Source organism: Naegleria fowleri (genome assembly GCF_008403515.1).
Source record: "Naegleria fowleri strain ATCC 30894 chromosome Unknown tig2, whole genome shotgun sequence".
NCBI lineage: Eukaryota > Heterolobosea > Eutetramitea > Acrasida > Naegleriidae > Naegleria > Naegleria fowleri.
The window spans coordinates 189,593-208,429 of record NW_025407934.1 but is presented as its reverse complement, the minus strand read 5'-3'; the positions used below and the strand labels follow the sequence as shown (position 1 = coordinate 208,429).

General features: G+C 37.1%; 7 protein-coding genes across 7 annotated transcripts; 3 read left to right on the top strand and 4 right to left on the bottom strand.

Moving 5' to 3' along the window:
* Nucleotides 1–44: 44 nt before the first annotated feature.
* FDP41_000362 (uncharacterized protein) lies at nucleotides 45–2,054 on the top strand (the record flags this gene model as incomplete). Its single annotated transcript, XM_044706944.1, has 1 exon — nucleotides 45–2,054. One exon carries the CDS (start codon nucleotides 45–47, stop codon nucleotides 2,052–2,054), a length of 2,010 nt encoding a protein of 669 aa, XP_044569176.1.
* Nucleotides 2,055–2,059: 5 nt separating this feature from the next.
* Nucleotides 2,060–3,215, bottom strand: FDP41_000361 (uncharacterized protein; the record flags this gene model as incomplete). Its single annotated transcript, XM_044706933.1, has 3 exons — nucleotides 2,060–2,540; nucleotides 2,619–2,919; nucleotides 3,050–3,215. 3 exons carry the CDS (start codon nucleotides 3,213–3,215, stop codon nucleotides 2,060–2,062), a joined length of 948 nt encoding a protein of 315 aa, XP_044569175.1.
* A 108-nt stretch (nucleotides 3,216–3,323) lies between these two features.
* Nucleotides 3,324–4,151, bottom strand: FDP41_000360 (uncharacterized protein; the record flags this gene model as incomplete). Its single annotated transcript, XM_044706922.1, has 1 exon — nucleotides 3,324–4,151. One exon carries the CDS (start codon nucleotides 4,149–4,151, stop codon nucleotides 3,324–3,326), a length of 828 nt encoding a protein of 275 aa, XP_044569174.1.
* Nucleotides 4,152–4,247: 96 nt separating this feature from the next.
* Nucleotides 4,248–5,816, bottom strand: FDP41_000359 (uncharacterized protein; the record flags this gene model as incomplete). Its single annotated transcript, XM_044706910.1, has 2 exons — nucleotides 4,248–5,582; nucleotides 5,787–5,816. 2 exons carry the CDS (start codon nucleotides 5,814–5,816, stop codon nucleotides 4,248–4,250), a joined length of 1,365 nt encoding a protein of 454 aa, XP_044569173.1.
* A 207-nt stretch (nucleotides 5,817–6,023) lies between these two features.
* FDP41_000358 (uncharacterized protein) lies at nucleotides 6,024–10,598 on the bottom strand (the record flags this gene model as incomplete). Its single annotated transcript, XM_044706899.1, has 1 exon — nucleotides 6,024–10,598. The coding sequence occupies one exon, from the start codon at nucleotides 10,596–10,598 to the stop codon at nucleotides 6,024–6,026; it is 4,575 nt and encodes a 1,524-aa protein (XP_044569172.1).
* Nucleotides 10,599–11,180: 582 nt separating this feature from the next.
* On the top strand, nucleotides 11,181–14,826 carry FDP41_000357 (uncharacterized protein; the record flags this gene model as incomplete). Its single annotated transcript, XM_044706888.1, has 2 exons — nucleotides 11,181–12,708; nucleotides 12,794–14,826. 2 exons carry the CDS (start codon nucleotides 11,181–11,183, stop codon nucleotides 14,824–14,826), a joined length of 3,561 nt encoding a protein of 1,186 aa, XP_044569171.1.
* A 128-nt stretch (nucleotides 14,827–14,954) lies between these two features.
* Nucleotides 14,955–18,801, top strand: FDP41_000356 (uncharacterized protein; the record flags this gene model as incomplete). Its single annotated transcript, XM_044706877.1, has 9 exons — nucleotides 14,955–15,633; nucleotides 15,735–16,618; nucleotides 16,698–17,584; nucleotides 17,644–17,654; nucleotides 17,713–17,759; nucleotides 17,832–18,279; nucleotides 18,339–18,363; nucleotides 18,432–18,679; nucleotides 18,734–18,801. 9 exons carry the CDS (start codon nucleotides 14,955–14,957, stop codon nucleotides 18,799–18,801), a joined length of 3,297 nt encoding a protein of 1,098 aa, XP_044569170.1.
* Between the last annotated feature and the right edge of the window lie 36 nt (nucleotides 18,802–18,837).

Here is an 18,837-nt window from a genome sequence, read left to right as displayed (position 1 = left end):
GAACAACAATAATAATTTGCGCGCGCTTTTCTTTTACAAAAAAAATGCTGCAACAAATTCACCACTCAACGACGAATGCCTCAACCACTTCTCAAGAATCATCAGGACAGGCCGTTGATGGATCAGGTTTGAATGAGAATGGAGGAATGAATCAATCGGAACAGCAGGTCATTGAAGCACCGAATAGTATACGACCTCAACCTGCTAAACCAAGAACCATGTCCTACCGACAACAGCTCTATCAAAAACAAGCCATTTTGAACAGTCTCACTTCTCCTCAAAAACAACAACCAATGGCCTCTAATCTTTTGAAGAGAGTTCATCAAAATTCATTTCGGAATCGAAGTGCAAGTGCTTCATCAAATGAAGCCCCACCTTCCGAGAGATTTGTGCATTCACCTTCAGGAAGAACCTATTCCACCGATTCATTATTTAATGATGCCACTAATTCACCACAACAATTGCATTCAGATGAATACTTTCCTGGCAATTCAATGTCGGAAAGTCCAGTTCAAAATTCTTCCGCGATTCTTCAAACTGCTCCCTCAAGCTTAAATCTGTCGAGAAATAATTCAAGACCAATCGTTACGGGTGCAAACAGTGACTCATTTCTCAACAACACAAATTCTCTTGTTGAGGATTCTTTTTCTTCTGATGGAAATGCAAATATTAATTCAAAGTCAAGGTTAAACTCAAATAGAAATCTTTATGACGCTCAACTTCCAAAGATTGTTTCAACTTCCCAAATGTATAATGACTCTTTCAGCTCTGAAAATAGTGCACGAGAGTCTTTACCAAATCTTGTGACGCCAGTCTCAAAAAATCTTGGCAGTTTTTGTATAGATGAAGCAGATTTTTATAATGGAAAAATTAGATTTGAACATTTCAGCGAGATTATTAAACAGCTCGATGACATTAAGGGAAAATTTGATGATCGTGTCAATGACCTAACGCTTGGAATTACTTTCTTTGAGAAAAACTTGAGCTCAGAGCAAGAGAAATGTAGGGAGTCGTTGGTGAAAGGGTTTGTGTCACTCATCAAGAATCTAGCACAAGATAAAATTCCTGAGGTTTATCTTCGATCGGTTCCAAAATTTGGAGGCAGCCCTGCAATGGTATCTCTGCACAAAGCATTACTCGAGCTAAGACGAGCAACTACCTCTACCAATCCACAACAAGCATTGATTATCAAATTAGATTCAGAGGTTGCCGCCGAAATTGAAGAAATCACTGAAAAAACAATCGATGAAGTAATCCATGATTTTAGCGGAAGTTTAGCAACAGCAAACGAAAGAATTGCAAGAGGAGTGAAAACTATGAAACAAACAAATGCTCAACTAGAAACAATGCTTCACGACTTGAAGTCTGAAAACTTATTCTTGTTGGAGAAAATTAATTATTTGGAAGGAGTGAATTTAATGCAACAGGAAGAAATTGATACTTTGAAAATTGAAATGTCGAAAAGAGCAGCTGAAATGGATATCATCAAAGAGCAGGTTGCAAGACGGGATCGTCTTTTGGATGAGCAACGTTCAAATTATCTCAACGAACTAGTTCAACTGCAAATGAAACTTTTCGAAAATAGTAAGCTCAACAATAACAAAGGAGGTTTACGTCCACCAAGTTCCACCAACTTTACCACCAAAGACAATATCAGAGCTCCCTCTCCTATAAATAATTTTACATCCTCCTATGATGAGGCTGAAAAATCTCATCAGTCTGATTTAGAGTTGAACAAACTGGTCAAACAACATCAAAAAGAACTCGAAAAGATGATTGATGAGCGTTTTGAAGCATTTAAATTGCAATATTTGAAAGAAAAGAAAAAATCTGAAAGAGAGCACAAGGAAGAATTGGAAATTAAGGAAGTTGAAATTAACAAATTGAAGAAAACCATCAACAATTTGGAACGAAATTTAAGAGAAATGACATTGGCCCAAGAAAATAGTTTTCACCATATGGATGGAAGTTTGATGGTCTCTGAAGAGGCCCTTCAGAGAGGATACTTGACAGAAGAAGAAACCGATACTGACGAAGAGGATCAAGAAGATTAATTTTTTTATTGTTGTACAACAGCACTTGCTTTCGAAGTTTCACTAATGATCTTGTCAGAGAGGAAGGTTGGTAAAAGAGCCAAAATTCTACTGGCTCTTCCTTTGGTATTCACCAATTCTTCTGCTACGCCCCATTCAATTGCGTCAATGGCAATGGATGCAAATTGCTCAGGTGTGATGAATTTACTCTTCTCACGAATGACACCCTTTTCGGCTCCAAAAGAATTTGCCTGAAAATCTGTATAGACATGAGGAGGACATAGAATGGTCACATCAATTTTACCCTTCATTTCAATTCTCAAAGAATGGAAGAATCCATTTACAGCATGTTTTGATGAGACATAGGCAGTTCGTAAAGGTGGACTAAATTTTCCTGACATGCTGCTAACTACAGCGATTTTAGGTCTCTTAATAACGTCGACGTTATTTCGAGATGAAAGTTTCATGTGAGGAAGTGCATAATGTGTTGGATAAACAGCTCCCCAGCTTTGTGACACAACAATAATAATAACGAGAAAATATTAAGAAAATCCATTCGAGTGACTCGGGTCGAAATAAACTTACAAATTGACATCCATTAATTTCTTGTGTTGATCCAAATTCTCACATTCATCAAATCGCTTCTTCATTCCAATGCCAGCGTTCAAAATAAGAATGTGAATTTCTTTGAGAGCGTTGACAGCATTTTCAATAAATTTTTTGCAACTCTCTTCACTAGAAACATCCAATTCAAACACATGACATGTGGAAGCTCCTAAATTTAAACATTTTTCTTTGACACTTTCTAAATTGCTTAAATTTCTTGCTCCTAACACCAAATTGGCTCCCATGGATGCGTATTGTTGTGCCAAAGTAGCTCCGATGCCTGAGTCATCGAAAATAACCATTATCATATTAACCATATCATCCAGTTAAATAATAATCATTTTGACAATTTGAAGAAGAAGAAAATACACTCCCAACAAATATAATTTCACACAAAATCCAATCCCTACCTGCCGATCCTCCAGTGATTACAATATTAACATTCTTATAACTTGTTTTTGTTTTTGGCTTTTGATTTAATTTACGATAAAGAGTGTCATCAAGTCCTAAAATTCTCACCACAAGCAACACCAAAAGAAGCCAAGGAAGAATCAGCACGAGTGTTGTTAGGAACATTTTTTTGAATTGAGTTATTGAATTAACAATATTTATCCTATTAATGAATCATTTTAATAGAAACAATAAAATTCACTCCAAATGCAAATAATAATTATTCACTCATAATTATTTACTTTCCTTCATCAATTCCTTCTCTTTCTGGTCGACCAAAACATCAATTTTAGCAATCATATCTTCAGTGACTTTTTGTAACACTTGTTCGTCGTGGAAAATGTCATCCTTTGAAGCTCCTTCTTTCTGACCTTTAAGTTTGCTCATTGCACTTCTTCTAATATCTCTAATTTTCTCCTTAAAAGTTTCTGCAACTTTTTTTACGTTCTTCAACACAGTTTCACGCATTTCCTTTGTCATCTTTGGTATTGGAATATCAATTGAATTTTCATTAATTTGTTGTGGATTTAATCCCATGTTTTCTGCAAGAATTGATTTGACAATTGCTCCCGTTGTTGTTTTATCAAAAACATTCAAAGCTAAACATTTTGGATTCTTCACTACAATCGATGCTAATGATTTCAATGGACGTTTTGATTCATCATTCAAAGTAATCATTACATTTTCAACCATGGAAGGGTTTGCTCCAGCCGAACTTCTCAATTCAGCCAATTGTTTCTGAGACGCTTGAACAATTTTATCCATCTTATCGCAAATATCCTTATAATCAATGGCATCCGTGATGAACCCATCGGATTTAGCAACAACCTTTGTGCTCTTTGGTGGTGTTTTGCCTGCATAGTTGCAAGTTTGATTGGAATTCATAACGGAAACGTGAGAAGAGAGAAGTAAACAAGTCTTGGATGAGTTGAAGGATAATAATGAAGAAGAAGAAGAAGGTGAATCATTTGAATGAATGAATAAAGTCTTGCTTCCGAGGAGAGTTCGTGCCATTCCGAGTCGGCCCCTCATCAAAATTTGGGTTCTGCTTGCAGAGAGCATTTTTTTTGAGTTTTCTTGTTGTTGAAAGAGATTCAAATTCATTAAATGTTGGCCGACAAATCAATTATCGGAATAATACTACAAAAATCTAATAATTTAATTGACTCTTTGAAGAATGGCTTGATGCACGTCACCAAGTTTAACGGTCCATTGGCTCAATGCCTTGTATCGTGTCAGCTCAGCTCCTTGTGAAGACAAGGTAATCATTTGGTTCACTTGATCAATGTAGCCGTCCAATTTACCATCCAAAATCATGTCAACAACCAATGCTTCAACATCCTCTGTTGAAATGCTCAATTCCTTGCCCAAAAAGCTCATCTTGATACGTGTGTATGGCTTCATGATTTTACCCAAAACACGAATACGAATAGTCTTGAGCAAATCTTCGATATATTCCTTCATGAAATTGTCTTCTAAAATTGCTTTTCTGTTATTCTTCAAGACCTTGTCAAATTCTTTGATATTGGCTTGTTGATAGTGTTGAACGAGATCAGTCATGGCAACAATATCGGAGTGGCCCTTGTATGGCTTCGCTTCGTTGGCATCGAAAGGATTGATTGAAGATTGAGACAAAATAGATGCCAACACCAAGTATTTCAAACAATCAATACGACGTGGATTACCTGCTTCATCGTATGACTTGAATGCTTCGAAAAAGTCATTGAAGGCTTCAGCCCATTTCTTCTCACGCATATACATTTTACCACCACATTCACGAATGATACCAGTAATACGAGGATTCAACACAACTGCACCTCCTGAAATGATACCTATACACTTTTGATAGAGTTGTGCAAGTTTCTTGAGTTGATTTTGTTCACTATACATTTGAATTTCGAGAACATAGACATCCAACATGTTGGAGGACTTCTTTTCATCGGGAGTAACACCATCTTCCAACATGCACCATCGTTTGAGATCTGAAATACAAGTATTCAAACGATCCCAATCACGAGTTTGAGTGAAGAGTTGTCCTTGCTTGAGTTTGGTATTGAACCACAACTTTTCATTGTTTGCCTTCAACAAAACTTCAAGGGTCATTCCATAGATTTGATCAAGCATATTCTTATCGGTCGATGATGAAACCATACTCAAGACCTTGTTGATCGCCTTCTCACTTTCATTTCGGGATACAATACTCATATAGGTGAGGAGTTCCTTGTAGCGCTGGACCATTTGATCCATCTTTCCAGCCTTGAAGAGAGTCTTGACCATTTGTTTGAGAGATTTGAAACCCCATTGGCCTTTCTCTTCTTCAAGATCAAGGACAGTTTGGAAAAGTTCAAGAGCTTCATCAAGATTCTCATCAACTTCGCCCTTTGCTGTGTAGTATGTGTTTTCTACCAAATTTTCATCCACTTCATCATCGAGCATATCATCGCCCTTCTTTTCATCATCATCAAGTCCTACAATTTCTCCTTCGTCATCTTCCTATAATTGATGTAATGGTTAGTACAATTTCAAGGTTGTTATTGATCAAGATGTGGAGGATCATCACCATGATGGTAGGTCATCATCGGCAAAGATCGGTAGCGCATCAAAGATAAAACCAGCAAGAAGCGCATGAATATAACGGAACAACAGATTACTACTGCTCGTACACGAGGATCATTCATATCATTACAAAATACATACGATTTCGAATTCAACATCGTCTTCTGCCATTTTGTGATTTGTTTTGGTGGTGGTGAGAGGTGGCGAGTGGCCTTTGAATTTTTTTTATCAGCTGATGAACCAAAGTTTTCCACTGACCTTCACTCAGCACGATATTTTTAGAGTCGAAGAATTTTGTAAACACAACAACAAAAACATTTTTTAAAATCCATGCTTGTGATGTTTCTTGTAAGAGAGTTTTTAATTATGATAAACAAGTTACACAAAAATATTATCACCCACAGCAACTGAGACATGGAATGGTTTGGACCAGGTGTCTTTTGAAGCAAAGTTAAGTGGAAACAGACACAAATTTCCTTTCAGTTGTTTCAAAAGTTTTCTCTTTTCAGGCTCAGAAAGAGAGGAGTCAAGATCTTTTGCCTTTTTAGAGCGATGTTCTCTTGTAACATCCTGAGTGGGAGATTCATCCTGTTCTTGATTGGATTGTGGCATTTCATTAGAGGATAATCCTACTTGTTGTGGCGGAGCAGTTTTAGGCCGTTCTTCCTCAATCACAAGTTCTTCTTCATCCATATTGGCTTTCTTGCTTGTGGAGGATATGGCAGAAACGTTCACAAAGCTTTTCTTGGATTTTTCTTTCTTCAAATTTTCATTGTCACTTTCTTTGGTTTGATCTTTTTCATTGGCAACAATTTTTGAGCTTTCTAAATACTCGTCCAAAGTTGAGAATTTGTTGGATATGAGCGTATCTGGAAACACTGCTTCATAGATATCTGTATTGTGTTTCGCAGTTTTTAACCAAACTCCCTTAAATGTCTCTTCACAAATAGGGTCATTTCGAATGAGCTTTTTCATTTTGTTTTCGAGTCTTTGTCGTTGCCACTTTTTCCAAGTCTTGTTCTTGTTGATGTTCAAATTTTTCAAATTGAAAATGTTTGCATCATCTGATTCGTCGTCATTTACAACTTCATGTTCACTTTCAGAGATCTTTCTCTGAAGCTCTTCATCGCTCAGTTCTTCATCTTCTTTTTCATTTTGTGATGGAAGTAGACCTAAATGCTCTCTCCAACATCGAATTCTGAGGCTATGCGCAAACTTGCCAGACTTGTAACTTTTCCCGTTCATCTTTGTGTTGATGGTGCTAGAAGGATGGTCTTGTATCACAACAGCAATCTCACTATCTCGTGTGCCCAACATGCTTCTGTCATTGATGTTTGCACTACCTATAATGGTAATATTATCATCTACGATCATCAACTTGCTGTGAACGTAAATATGTTCTGTGACAGCTTTTTTTCCAGTGTCTGTTGTTTTCATAATCATCAATGCTCTAAATTTGTCGCTATGATTGCTAAATGAGTCGTCACTTGTTTCATCCTCATCCAAATAATCTTGATAATTTCCTAATTTCGTTATATCTGCTTCCTCCATGGAGCTTCTCCAGTCACAATTCAGAAATCCATAATTCCTTATTGTACAAAATGAAAGATAATTTTCTATTTCACTGTCGGTGGCTCCTGGGACGTGTTTCTTGATGTACGAATACATGGAATTTGCACCATGCTTAATTGTCTTGTATGTATATTTCATGACCTGCTGTGTAGTTGGATTTGTAATTTTGCCCTCTGGATGAGAAGGTAAAACAATCATGACTCGGAAAACTTCCCTCTGTTTCATCTTTTCGACAATTTTTCTTGAAATATACTCTGGAATTACATTCTTTGCTACTTCAGAACCTGATCCAATAAAATATTGATTTTCAATGTAAATATAGTGCTTAGCATTGTCAATCATGTAGAGATATGCAGCATATATACTTTGTTCATCTCTTGGGGAACCACTCCATTTGCACAGTGATCTCACCACCTGAGCATTGCACAGGTAACCTTCATCAGCACATTGAAATTTCTTAATTTTTCTTTGCAAAGCATCTTTTTTGTGTTTTGGACTGTCTGTTGTCACAATATTCTTCGATCTAGTTTTTGTTGTAATTTTGTGTTTGTGTTTGTGTTTGTGTACATCAATTTTTAAATCTCGAGAAGGAGTACCTTCATCTGCCATAGTATTTCCTTGTTGTTTTTGAAGAGCCGGTGAAGAGGGTTCGATATCAGATGCATCCGTGTCGGATTCTTTGGCTAAAATTTGATGTCTTGCAAATTCTTCGTCCACTTTCTCTTTCAAATCTTGCTCAATTTGTGCTAACTTTTTATCTTCTTCTTCTTCAATTTTCTTTCTTCTGTTTCTTGGGTCTAGTTCAGAAAGTTTGCTCTTGAATATTTCTTTAGCAGTGCTTGGGTTGCTTTCCGATAATGTATTATCATTGGTATTAGTGGTTTGTAGTGCGTCATTTAAATGAAACGGGTTAATGATTGGTATTTTCTTTCTTCTTTGTTTGATGTCATAATATTCCAGCAATAGGTTTTTCCCTGGATTTTTAAGGGTCAGTAGTTTGTGCTTGGACCCTTCAGAGTTTTTAAAAGCAAAATTCCATCTCTCTACAAAGTTGAAGGAACAATCCTTCGCGGACAATCCGGTGACCATGCAATGAATGTCATGCCATGCTTGACGAGGAACGTATTCTCTATCTATACAATCTTTGAAATTGTCCAGCTTATCTACACTTTTATACTGAGGTTCAATATTTGGATTGTTGTAATCATTTCCGGGATATTTACAGTTAGAATGGTTCATGTCTGTAATGTTGTGATGGTAGTCATCCCACCTTCCATAGCAAAGATCTAATCCTCCAAGGAAGGCAATAGATTGATCTATTACCACAAGTTTCTGGTGATGTGACCATTCTGCAGGATATTTCTTGGGGTGAGTTTTTACAAAAATGTTTTTAGGGTAGAGGCTTTTGAGGTAAGCTTTTGTTCGTTTTGTATTGAGGTTGAGAAATGCAAGAGTTGTCTCATTCCACAGCAAGATGTAAATTTTCACACCTTGACTGGCTTTCTTTTTGAGCAAAATGTCAAGCCTAGAGTCTGCGACTTCTTTACCAGATCCTCTTAATAAGTACATGGTTGGATGTAGACACCAATCAGCGATGAAAATTTCTTCCTTTGCCAAAGTAATAGCAATGGCAATGTCTGAGAAGGCATCTTTTCCATCCACATACCATTTTGCTCGTACTTTTTGTCTCTCTGGAGAGAACGAATTGAATCTGCAGGCCTCTCCTTCAATACCTTTTCGGTGATCTAGGTGATACATAAGTATGGTGAAAATCCAAAGCATTTTCATTTCAGAACTATCAGCAATAAATATAATCTTTTTCTTTTCATTGAGATCTTTTTTCTGGCTCTTCTTTTTCTCGTTAGTTTCTTTCTTATTATTAGTTGGTTCATTTATATTATTTATCTCGATATCTTGTTCAAAAATTTCATCATAAATAGATTTAGAAATAGTAATGCTGAAAGAAGGAGACAAAACGATAGCATGAGTAGGTTTCATAGGAAACGAGCTGGTTCGTTTGTGTGAAACTCTGCGAACATTTAGAGTGTTGCTACCGTTATTTCCGATTTCATCAGTTATAGTCATAATACTCTCTTCTTTTTTCATTTCTTCAAGTAAGGGTATTGAGACAATTTGAGTTTCATTCTCTATGGCGTCTATCTTCCTCAAATCAACACTAAACGCTCTCTTTTTTTGGTTTTCTGCAGTAATGCTAGAGTATCCGTTCAATAAGCCTCCTCGAATGTCGACTAAAAATCTTTTGAATAAATTATTTTCAGACCTAGTATTTGCGGAATAAAAAATCTCTTTCTCGGTTTCATCAGTAGTGGCAACGAAGAGAGATCCTTCAATTTCATACGGATTGTCACAATTCACAAAGTCGTTGATTGGTTTTAAAATTGGAATAAAGAAAGTTTCGACAATTCCTAATGCGTTCAAAAATGTGGCGTTCTCTTTGCAGGCTAAGCTATAACCATGTAAATCAATACGATCCTGTGAAATAAATTCGGAACTATTTGAGTTCACTTTTTTGAAAAGCGTACTTTCATTTTGTGCCTTTTTGGCGCAATCAAAGAATTCTTCCACTATTTGCTCGAGCTCTTCTTCAGGAGTTGTTATTGGGCTTTTAGGTCTTGGAGATTGTTTTAACTTTAAGATATCCATAGATTTTAGAGCCTTCATCAGTGTCAAGAGCTTTGTTTTGGAAATATATCCTTCATGACTGTAATCGTAAAATGAAAAAGTCCACTCAACTTTTTCTTCGAATGTGCCTCTACACATGGCGCTAATGGTCATGACGAATCGATGGAATGTAAGTAAATTTCTCTTATTAAAATCACATGCTGCGTTAAATAATGCGTTCAACACTACTCTTTCTTCTTCAGTATAAATGTCTTCGAAAGTTGTTTGTATTGAAATAGAAGTATCATTTCTTTCAACATTGTCACCAATTGTTTGCGTGTGCTCTATTTTAGGAAAGAATACTTTGTAGCATTCTTCTCGTGTGAGATATAAAGAATAATCTTCTGATGTTTTCTGCTTTGGTTGTGATGGTGCTTGATTTTTTGTGGATGGCTCTTGCACATTGAGGCATTCCTTACAGAACGAAGTGAACAAACTCCTCAACAATCTAAATTCATCTTTTGAAAGATGAGTTTTTGAAATAAGCTCCATATCCTTTTTGTATCGGTCCAATCTCACTTGCATGGCCTTTAGCTGCTGCTGAAATCGAGCATTTTTCTTATTGCTTCCCAGTATTGCAGGAAGCATTGCAAAGTCATCACCCACATCTCCACTCACGGATGAAATAAATGCACTTGTCTGTGCGCTTTGAGAAGAAGAGGGAGGTTTCTTCTCCTTTTTTGATTGTTTTTGACCCATACTGATTAATGATGGCCTTGTATTGTTTTCTTTTCCGAGAGAGCGTTGTATTGACAACAATCTTCGGAATCTACAAAAGCAACACGTGGTTGGTTATTGCTATTAACCAGCTGGTCCTATTCCTGTTCTTGATTTGTATGGTTGAATTTTGTCCACCACCGTCGGCTGGTCGAGTGTTCAAAGTGTCTGGTTCTGAATGAAGCACCAAACCACGACAACACACGAGGAATCTCAATTTTTTTAAATCGGGATGAACTTTGGGCGCCTTTCATCAAAAAATAGCGACATTCTCTTCACCTTCAATTTCTTTGAACGAGTTTTGGATTTTTTAAAAAGCCACCCACACATCACCACCACCATCAATTTTTGTTGAGAAGGAAGCTTATTGAAGAAAAAGAAGACTACTCCGAATATTGTTTGGTTTGAAAACACTGCCAATTTTACACCGGTATCGATCGGAGTGAAGTATCACTATCAACAACTAGTGCTTTTTGAATTAGTTCAAATTGATATCTAGACGATTATAATTTTAAATTATTTTCATCAAATCAACCTATTTATTATTTATAATCATACACAATCATGGGAGTTCCTGGATTGTATCGGTATCTTGTTGAAAAGTATCCAAATATTGTATCGGAATGTGTAGAAGAAATTCCAGCTGTTCATCAAACCACCATCTCTACTTCGTATGATGATGTGGATACATCAAAGCTTGCTGAAGGGCAACTTCCATCCATTAAAAAGAAGACGATTCGGATTGTCACTCAACCTGTAGATACAACCAAGCCAAATCCAAATGGAAAAGAGTTTGATAATTTATATTTGGATATGAACGGTATTATCCACCCATGTTGTCATCCCGAAGATGAGGAAGCACCAAAAACCGAAGAAGAAATGTTTGAAAAGATTTTTGAATATGTAGAGAGAATATTTGCAGCAATTCGTCCAAGGAGAGTTTTGTTTTTAGCTGTCGATGGACCAGCACCAAGAGCAAAGCAAAATCAACAACGAGCACGTCGATATAAATCCGCAAAAGATTTGGAGGATCAAAAAACGATTGAAAGGAATTTAAGAGAAGAACTCATTAGTAGAGGCATGGAGCCACCTCCATTAACAGAAGAGCCTCCTGAAAAGCCAATACGAATAGTCACTAAAAAAAAGGCTTCCAATGCCGTAAATAAGGATTTAGCAAATTTATTAATGGACGAAAGTGACATGCCACTCAATGACGAATTATATGAATCCAAGTCCTTAGAGGAAGAAGAGGATGAAGAGGAGTTTTATGAAATCCACCCTGCCGGATCAAATTGGGACTCCAATGTCATCACACCAGGCACTCCTTTCATGCACAGACTTGGAAAGGCCTTACGATATTTCATTCACATGAAATTAAGTACAGATGAGGGCTGGAAACGAGTTAAGGTTATTTTGAGTGATGCAAGCGTTCCAGGAGAAGGTGAACACAAAATTATGGATTTTATACGATCTCAAAGAGAAATGCCTGGATACAATCCCAACACCAGTCACGTCATTCATGGTCTCGATGCCGATCTTACCATGCTTGCGTTGGCGACTCATGAACCTTACTTTTATAACTTGAGAGAGAAAGTGATGTTTGGAAAAGAAAACCAAGGAAAGAGTTATGATATTGAAAAGAAAAAGCGAGGAGCACACTGGTATGAGTACAAACCTCTTGAAATACTGCACATCAGTATTTTGCGGGAGTATCTCGAAGTAGAATTAACTCAACATGTTGAAAATTTGCCATTCCCTTTTGAATTCGAGAGAGCATTAGATGATTTTGTCTTTATTTGCTTCTTTGTTGGAAATGATTTCTTACCACATTTACCATCCTTAGATATCAGAGAAGGAGCAATTGATCTTCTTCTCGCCCTCTACAAAGAGAGCCTACCTGAACTTGGAGGTTACTTGACAGAAAATGGAGACGTCAATGTGGAGAGAGTTCAGTATTTACTTAAACAAGTTGCCAAGCACGAGGATCGAATATTTGAGGTTCGTGCAAAGAGAGAAGAGCAATTCAAACAGCAACAAGAACAGAGAAAGCGAGAGAGGGAACAAAAGCATCAAGCTAATCAGACAGATGCAGGTAAATCCAATATTGAAATTGTTCCAATTCTGAAAGAACATCGGGACAATTTCAATCGATTCACAAACCCATACGAAGACTACAGAAAGAAAAAAGCGTTGGAACAAGAGCAGGAAACAAGTGCACTTGGTAAAAGAAAAAAAGGATGAAGAAGACAATGAAGAGCTTGAAGAAGAAGCACCCTCAGAAAAGAAGCTGAAACCACTGGTCGAAGAAACTGAAGAACAAGCTGAGAAGGAAACAACTAATGCACAAGAAGACCTAGAACCTTTGGAACCAATCAAAATGGAAGCAAAACAATATGCTGATGTCTTGAAAATTCGAGTCGATGAATCAAAGAATGTTGACACTGAAAAATATCCAGACAATGTGAAGTTTGGATCAGAAGGTTGGAGAGCAAGATATTACAAAGAAAAAATGGGTATTGAACTAGGTACCGATGAATATTGGAATGTCTCATTGAAATATCTCGAAGGATTAGTATGGGTATTTAGATATTACTACACTGGATGTGACTCGTGGGGATGGTTTTACCCCTATCATTATGCTCCTTTTGCTTCTGACATGGCTGAAGTCGATATATCCAAGCTGAACCTCAATTTTGAGAAGGGATCCCCATACAAGCCATTTTCTCAACTTCTTGGAGTATTACCTCCGCGAAGTGCTAAAGCATTACCACCAGCTTATCGTGAACTCATGTTGTCGAATGAGAGTCCCATTAAGGAATTCTATCCAAGCGATTTTAATATTGATTTAAATGGAAAGACCAAATCATGGATGGGTGTTTGCTTGCTTCCTTTCATTGATCAAGAAGAGCTGAGTGCAGCCATAAAGACTGTGGAATCGACATTGACACCCGATGAGATTGAGCGGAACACACTTGGACACACCACACTCTTTGTTCATTTTGAACACCCATTACAGCAATATGTGATGGAATGCTATATCAATGGAAGTGCAAAATGTGACTTTTCTAAAGCCTCTAGAGATTTGGCTGGTGTCTTTTATGAAGATCCACAAGGAGTGGCCCCTTCTGATAAGGTCAAGGTCCCATGGAAATCAGACTTATTGGATGATGTTGCTGAAACGCAAGCCGTGAGTGCACGATATGATTTACCTCCTTTGGATAAGACAAAGAGCAAATATATTGCAAAGTTGTTGCCAACTGTCACACCTCCCCCTAAGATGCTTCCTAAAATTCTTGAATCTGGAAGTGTGCCAGTTGTTATTGGAGAAAATTATGAAAAAACAATTTCATTTTGCTCTCCCAAGGAAATGATTGAAAACATTATGAATGGAAGGCCAAGAAATAATTATTTGAGTGTGAGAAAACAATTTGCAAATCGTCAAAGCAACAGAGATCGAGTTGACTACAGAGGATCTAGCTCATTTAATAGAGGTAATTACGACAACAGAGGCTATGATAGAAATGACAACACTGGGCGAGACAATTATAACACAAGAGGTGATTATTCTAGGGATGACTACCGACAAAGCGATAGACAAACTGACTACAGAAGTAGCACTTATGATCGAAACTATAGTGACAATAGATATGGTTATCAGGATAACAACAGGTACAATAGTGATCGAAGCTCAAACAGAGGCGATGGAAGAGGTGGTAGCAATTACAGAGGTAATTACGAAAGCAGAGGAGGCGGCTCATCAGATGGACGAGGTTACAATGACAATAGAAATAGATCATCGTATGATGACAGCAGACCACAACCATCATCACGTGACTTTTCGAGATCACCTTATTCACGTGGTTACGGCGCTCAGCAATCATCCTCTGGCAGTAATAGTCCTTATTCATCAGTGTCCTCTCAAAATTCACCTTATTCGAGAAGTCCTTATTCGGGCGTGCAAACATCATCGTCACCTTACTCATCCTCCTCTCAAACATCGACCTCCCCATATGCACAACCATCTCCATACGCTTCATCCAATCCATATGCACAACCATCTCCCTGTGGCAGTTACAAGTCTGGTCAAAGTAACAACAGCTCTTACTCACAACAGCAACGAGATAGACCTCAACAGTATGGTAATTCACAATACTCGAGGAACACCTATCAATCAAACAACAATGACAATTATGGATCTCGTAGAATGTGAGCCCTGTAATGAAATCAGTCGTTACCAATCATAATAAATCAACTTTATGTGCTTTTGTCATCTTCTTGAAGGCACCTCTCGTTGTAAAATGTTGCCTTTCCAGAAAAATGAAGAATCGAAATTAAAAAATGCTTTCATCATCTTCGTCCCACCATCAACAACAGGATCACGAAGAACTCGATCACAACAACAACAAGAGAAAACGTTTCACCTCAGGTTCTCAAGAAAATCAGGATGATGAAACATCAGCAGCAAAGGATATTTCCATCATGGATATGAATCCGAGCAATTACGTTCATGTTCGGGAAACAATTGAACGATACAAGATCAAAAAGTTATTGCACTTTAAAAAGCAATGGGAAGGAATTGAAGCAAGAAAGAAGGAAATTGAATTTCTAGAGAAGTTTTTGTTGGGGAAGACAAGTGCTACCAATGTTTCGTCATCATCGGAATTGGGTACCCATTCCTTCGCGACAAGGAAAAAAGAAACTGGTTCTTCTCAGGAATTGTTGTCTCAAGGTGAAAATGATCCTGTTGATTCCAACAAAGCTTCCTTTGATGATTATCTTTTGAGCCCACAAAAGAATTTGAAAGATCTTTTAGAACAACAAGGTCATGATAATCTCATCAGGTTCAATGTCGGAGGAAAGATTTTCACAACCACGAAAACAACTATTTCTAAGAGAGAGAACATGTTGAAAACCATGATTAATTCTGAGTTTGGAATTGATAGAGATTCGAGTGGGGCTATTATGTTGGACAGAAATCCAGACTTCTTTCCAATTATTTTGGAACATTTGAGAACGGGTATGTTATTATTGAATCGAGAATATGGTTACAGCTGAATGTCTTGTGTTATGTGATTGATTTGTTTGAACTATTTCATTGAAATGCACTTGTATGAATAGGATCAACTACGCACTGTGGCCTCTGGGAAGAAAGAAATGAAGAGACTCTTCCCAAGTTCAAAGAATTGTTAGAAGAATCTGGCTTTTTTGGGACTCAGCGTCTCAGTAAAGCTATCAGAATTATCATTAATGAGATTGAGCACAAGATTAAGACTAAAAGTGAGCCCCCAACACCCATAAATTACACACACAAAAAACTAACGGACGAAACATTGGATAACACCATGGTGAGCACTGGACAAGATAAGGCAGATCAGGAATGGATTGAAAACTTTATGAGTTTAACTATTAGTGAGAAGGAAATAGCAGACAGTTACTTTACAAGTCTAGAGAAAAAAATCAAGGAAGAGAATGAAATTCTAAATTCCAAAGAGAAAGAAATTGCATTTTCCGCCAGAACAGATATTGTTTTTAATGTGAGAGGTGTGAAATATACTGTTCCTCTTCGCAAAATTGTATCACATCCTGAGTGTATCCTTAATGATTTCTTGTCTGCTCTGGAACCTTCTAAAGAAAATCAGTCTGTTCAAAACGAAATTTTCATTGACAGAGATCCAGAAATATTTGGAGTGATTCTTACCTATTTGCAGACAGGTCAGGCTAACATTTTCAACTTGGAAAAACACAAGCAAAAACAAGTATATAGAGAATGCAAGCTTTTGAATTTGACCGGATTACTAGATTACTGGAATCCATTAAGATACCCTATTGAAACCATTGGAGAGGAGAACATTAAGATGAAAGAAGAAGAAGACTATATTAGACATTTATTTGCTACCGACCGTGAAAATCCAGTTCTGAATGACCCTTACTTACTATTGTTCAACATATTCGAAAATGAAAAAACAAGAGCATCATTTAAAAAAGAAGACCCACCTGGACAAGTAAGTGTCTTTACTTTTTTGTGCTAATAATTCGTTTCTTCTAATTATTTTTTGTGTTATTATTTTCACTCAATGACAGGTTCCTCTCATATTCAACTTTGAAAACCCTTTAGAAAAATCAGAGCTTACTCAAAAACAAGCCATTGTAGTTCCTCCTGTTCCCAGGATTTGTGCCTGTCGAGCGCAGTTCATTGCTCAATTCAATGCCTTTACATATGGCATATTTAAGGATATGGATTGGTCTAATATTGTATGTGCGGGCGGTGCTGTAGTTGCTGCACTAATGTCGCATGACAGTAAGAAAGAGTCCACTTCTGGGGCATCTACGGAATCCACTTCAATCGAAGAGCAGGCCAGTAGTTGGGATGTAGACGATACTTGTGAAGAAAATCCAGAAGATGATGGATTTGAAATTGAAGATGATGATGAAAATGTATTTACTGACAGCGACGATGAAAAGAGTGCACAGTCATCTTTGGACAATCCATTTGGATTTAAATCTTCAACTTTGGGTTTTTACTCACAACCAATAGAAACAACTGCGGATAAGGAATTGGCAAACACATTAACATATTCTGTTTGGTCAAAAAGTGACGTTGATTTGTTTATTTATGGTCTTTCCGAAAAAGAGGCAGAAGAAAAGATTAATTACTTGTTTACACTTTTTAAAAGTAATCTAAATGGACATGTATATAGAAAATATTTCATGAATAGTGGATATTCACAACTACAGGACGATATTTTGATTGTCCGAACAGAACATTCGGTCACGTTTTATTTCCAATATCCAATTAGACCAGTTCAAATTATTCTTCGTATCTATAAGAGCATTACAGAGGTGTTGTGTGGGTTTGATATCGATAGTGTCACGTTTGGCTTTGATGGCTCCCAAGTATTTTGTTTACCTCGTGGAAGAAGAGCCATTAATACCAGATGCAACTTGGTAGATCCATCACGACAGTCCAAGTAAGTAATTACAAGAAATTTCTTATCTCAACAATTTTTTCCTTACTAACCAATAACAGAACCTATGAAAGTAAGTGGAATTTATATCGACTGTTCAGCTTTAACACCATACGAAAAAACTAAAACAGTTCGTCTTTTGAAATACGCGAAAAGAGGCTTTAGGATTGCTATCCCAGTAAGTTGTTCGAAATGTGATTAGAACTTTTTGTTGTGGTTAAACATTGGATCATATCTTCACCTGAAACAGGGTTATGATGAAACCAAAATTAAGAATGAAATTTTGTTGGCTGGAAAACCGGCCTACTCCCCCATTCGAAGACGAAGAAAATACAGGTACTACATGAACGACACACCTCGTGCCGACGTATCAAAAATGACTGGACTTGCAAGACTATTAGTCATTAAACAAGCAACAAAATTTTCACGCAATGTAGAAAAAGCTGTGAATGGTAAATCTTTAGAGAAAGAAGAAATGAATATCCATGACTATGACCAACTTTGTCTTCCATACAATTCCTTAACAACAGCAGCGATGAACTATGAGACCACCAAACGAGTCGTTCAATTTTTCCAAGAAAAGTTGAATATGAAGCCGCATTTTGAATTTGCCTTGAATGATGTCACCAGCGTACTGCATGCTTCTGGTGGCAAAAGCACCATTTCTCCAGACGTAAAATGGATTACCATCGAGCCTGGTAAGTAATTAGTACAAGAGCTTTCATATTAACAGTCATCAACATTTCCAATAATCAAGGCCGTCAGTATATTGGAAGTTTCCAGTAAGTAATTTTTCATAGTCTTGAATAACTCGAACAAACCAATATATCTAACCAAAATCTTACCATAGTCCATCGACAACCAATTTCTACAAGGATGCCTACACATCACAACTTGCCAAAAAGCCTGTAGTTATTCCCAAAAAGAAAAAAGTAAGGATTACTTGGCATTGGCAACATAAAGCGAACTATAACGAGTACACCAAGGAAATCAGCGCTTTGATTGAGAGGGCATATCAGAAATATAAGAAGAAAAAATCCGAACACAAAGTGGCCATTTCTTCAACACACTACATTGACTTCAATCAGAATAAGCAAAGTAAGTGTACGAAAAGATTTTTGACATCTTACACATGATTTTGAAAATTTAAAGTTTCTCTTGAGGATCGCACAAGAATGAGACATGTCAAACGAACAAAAGTTAAACTACCTGAGAAGTAGCTACATTGATTTTTGGACTTGTTAATGGTTTGTGAT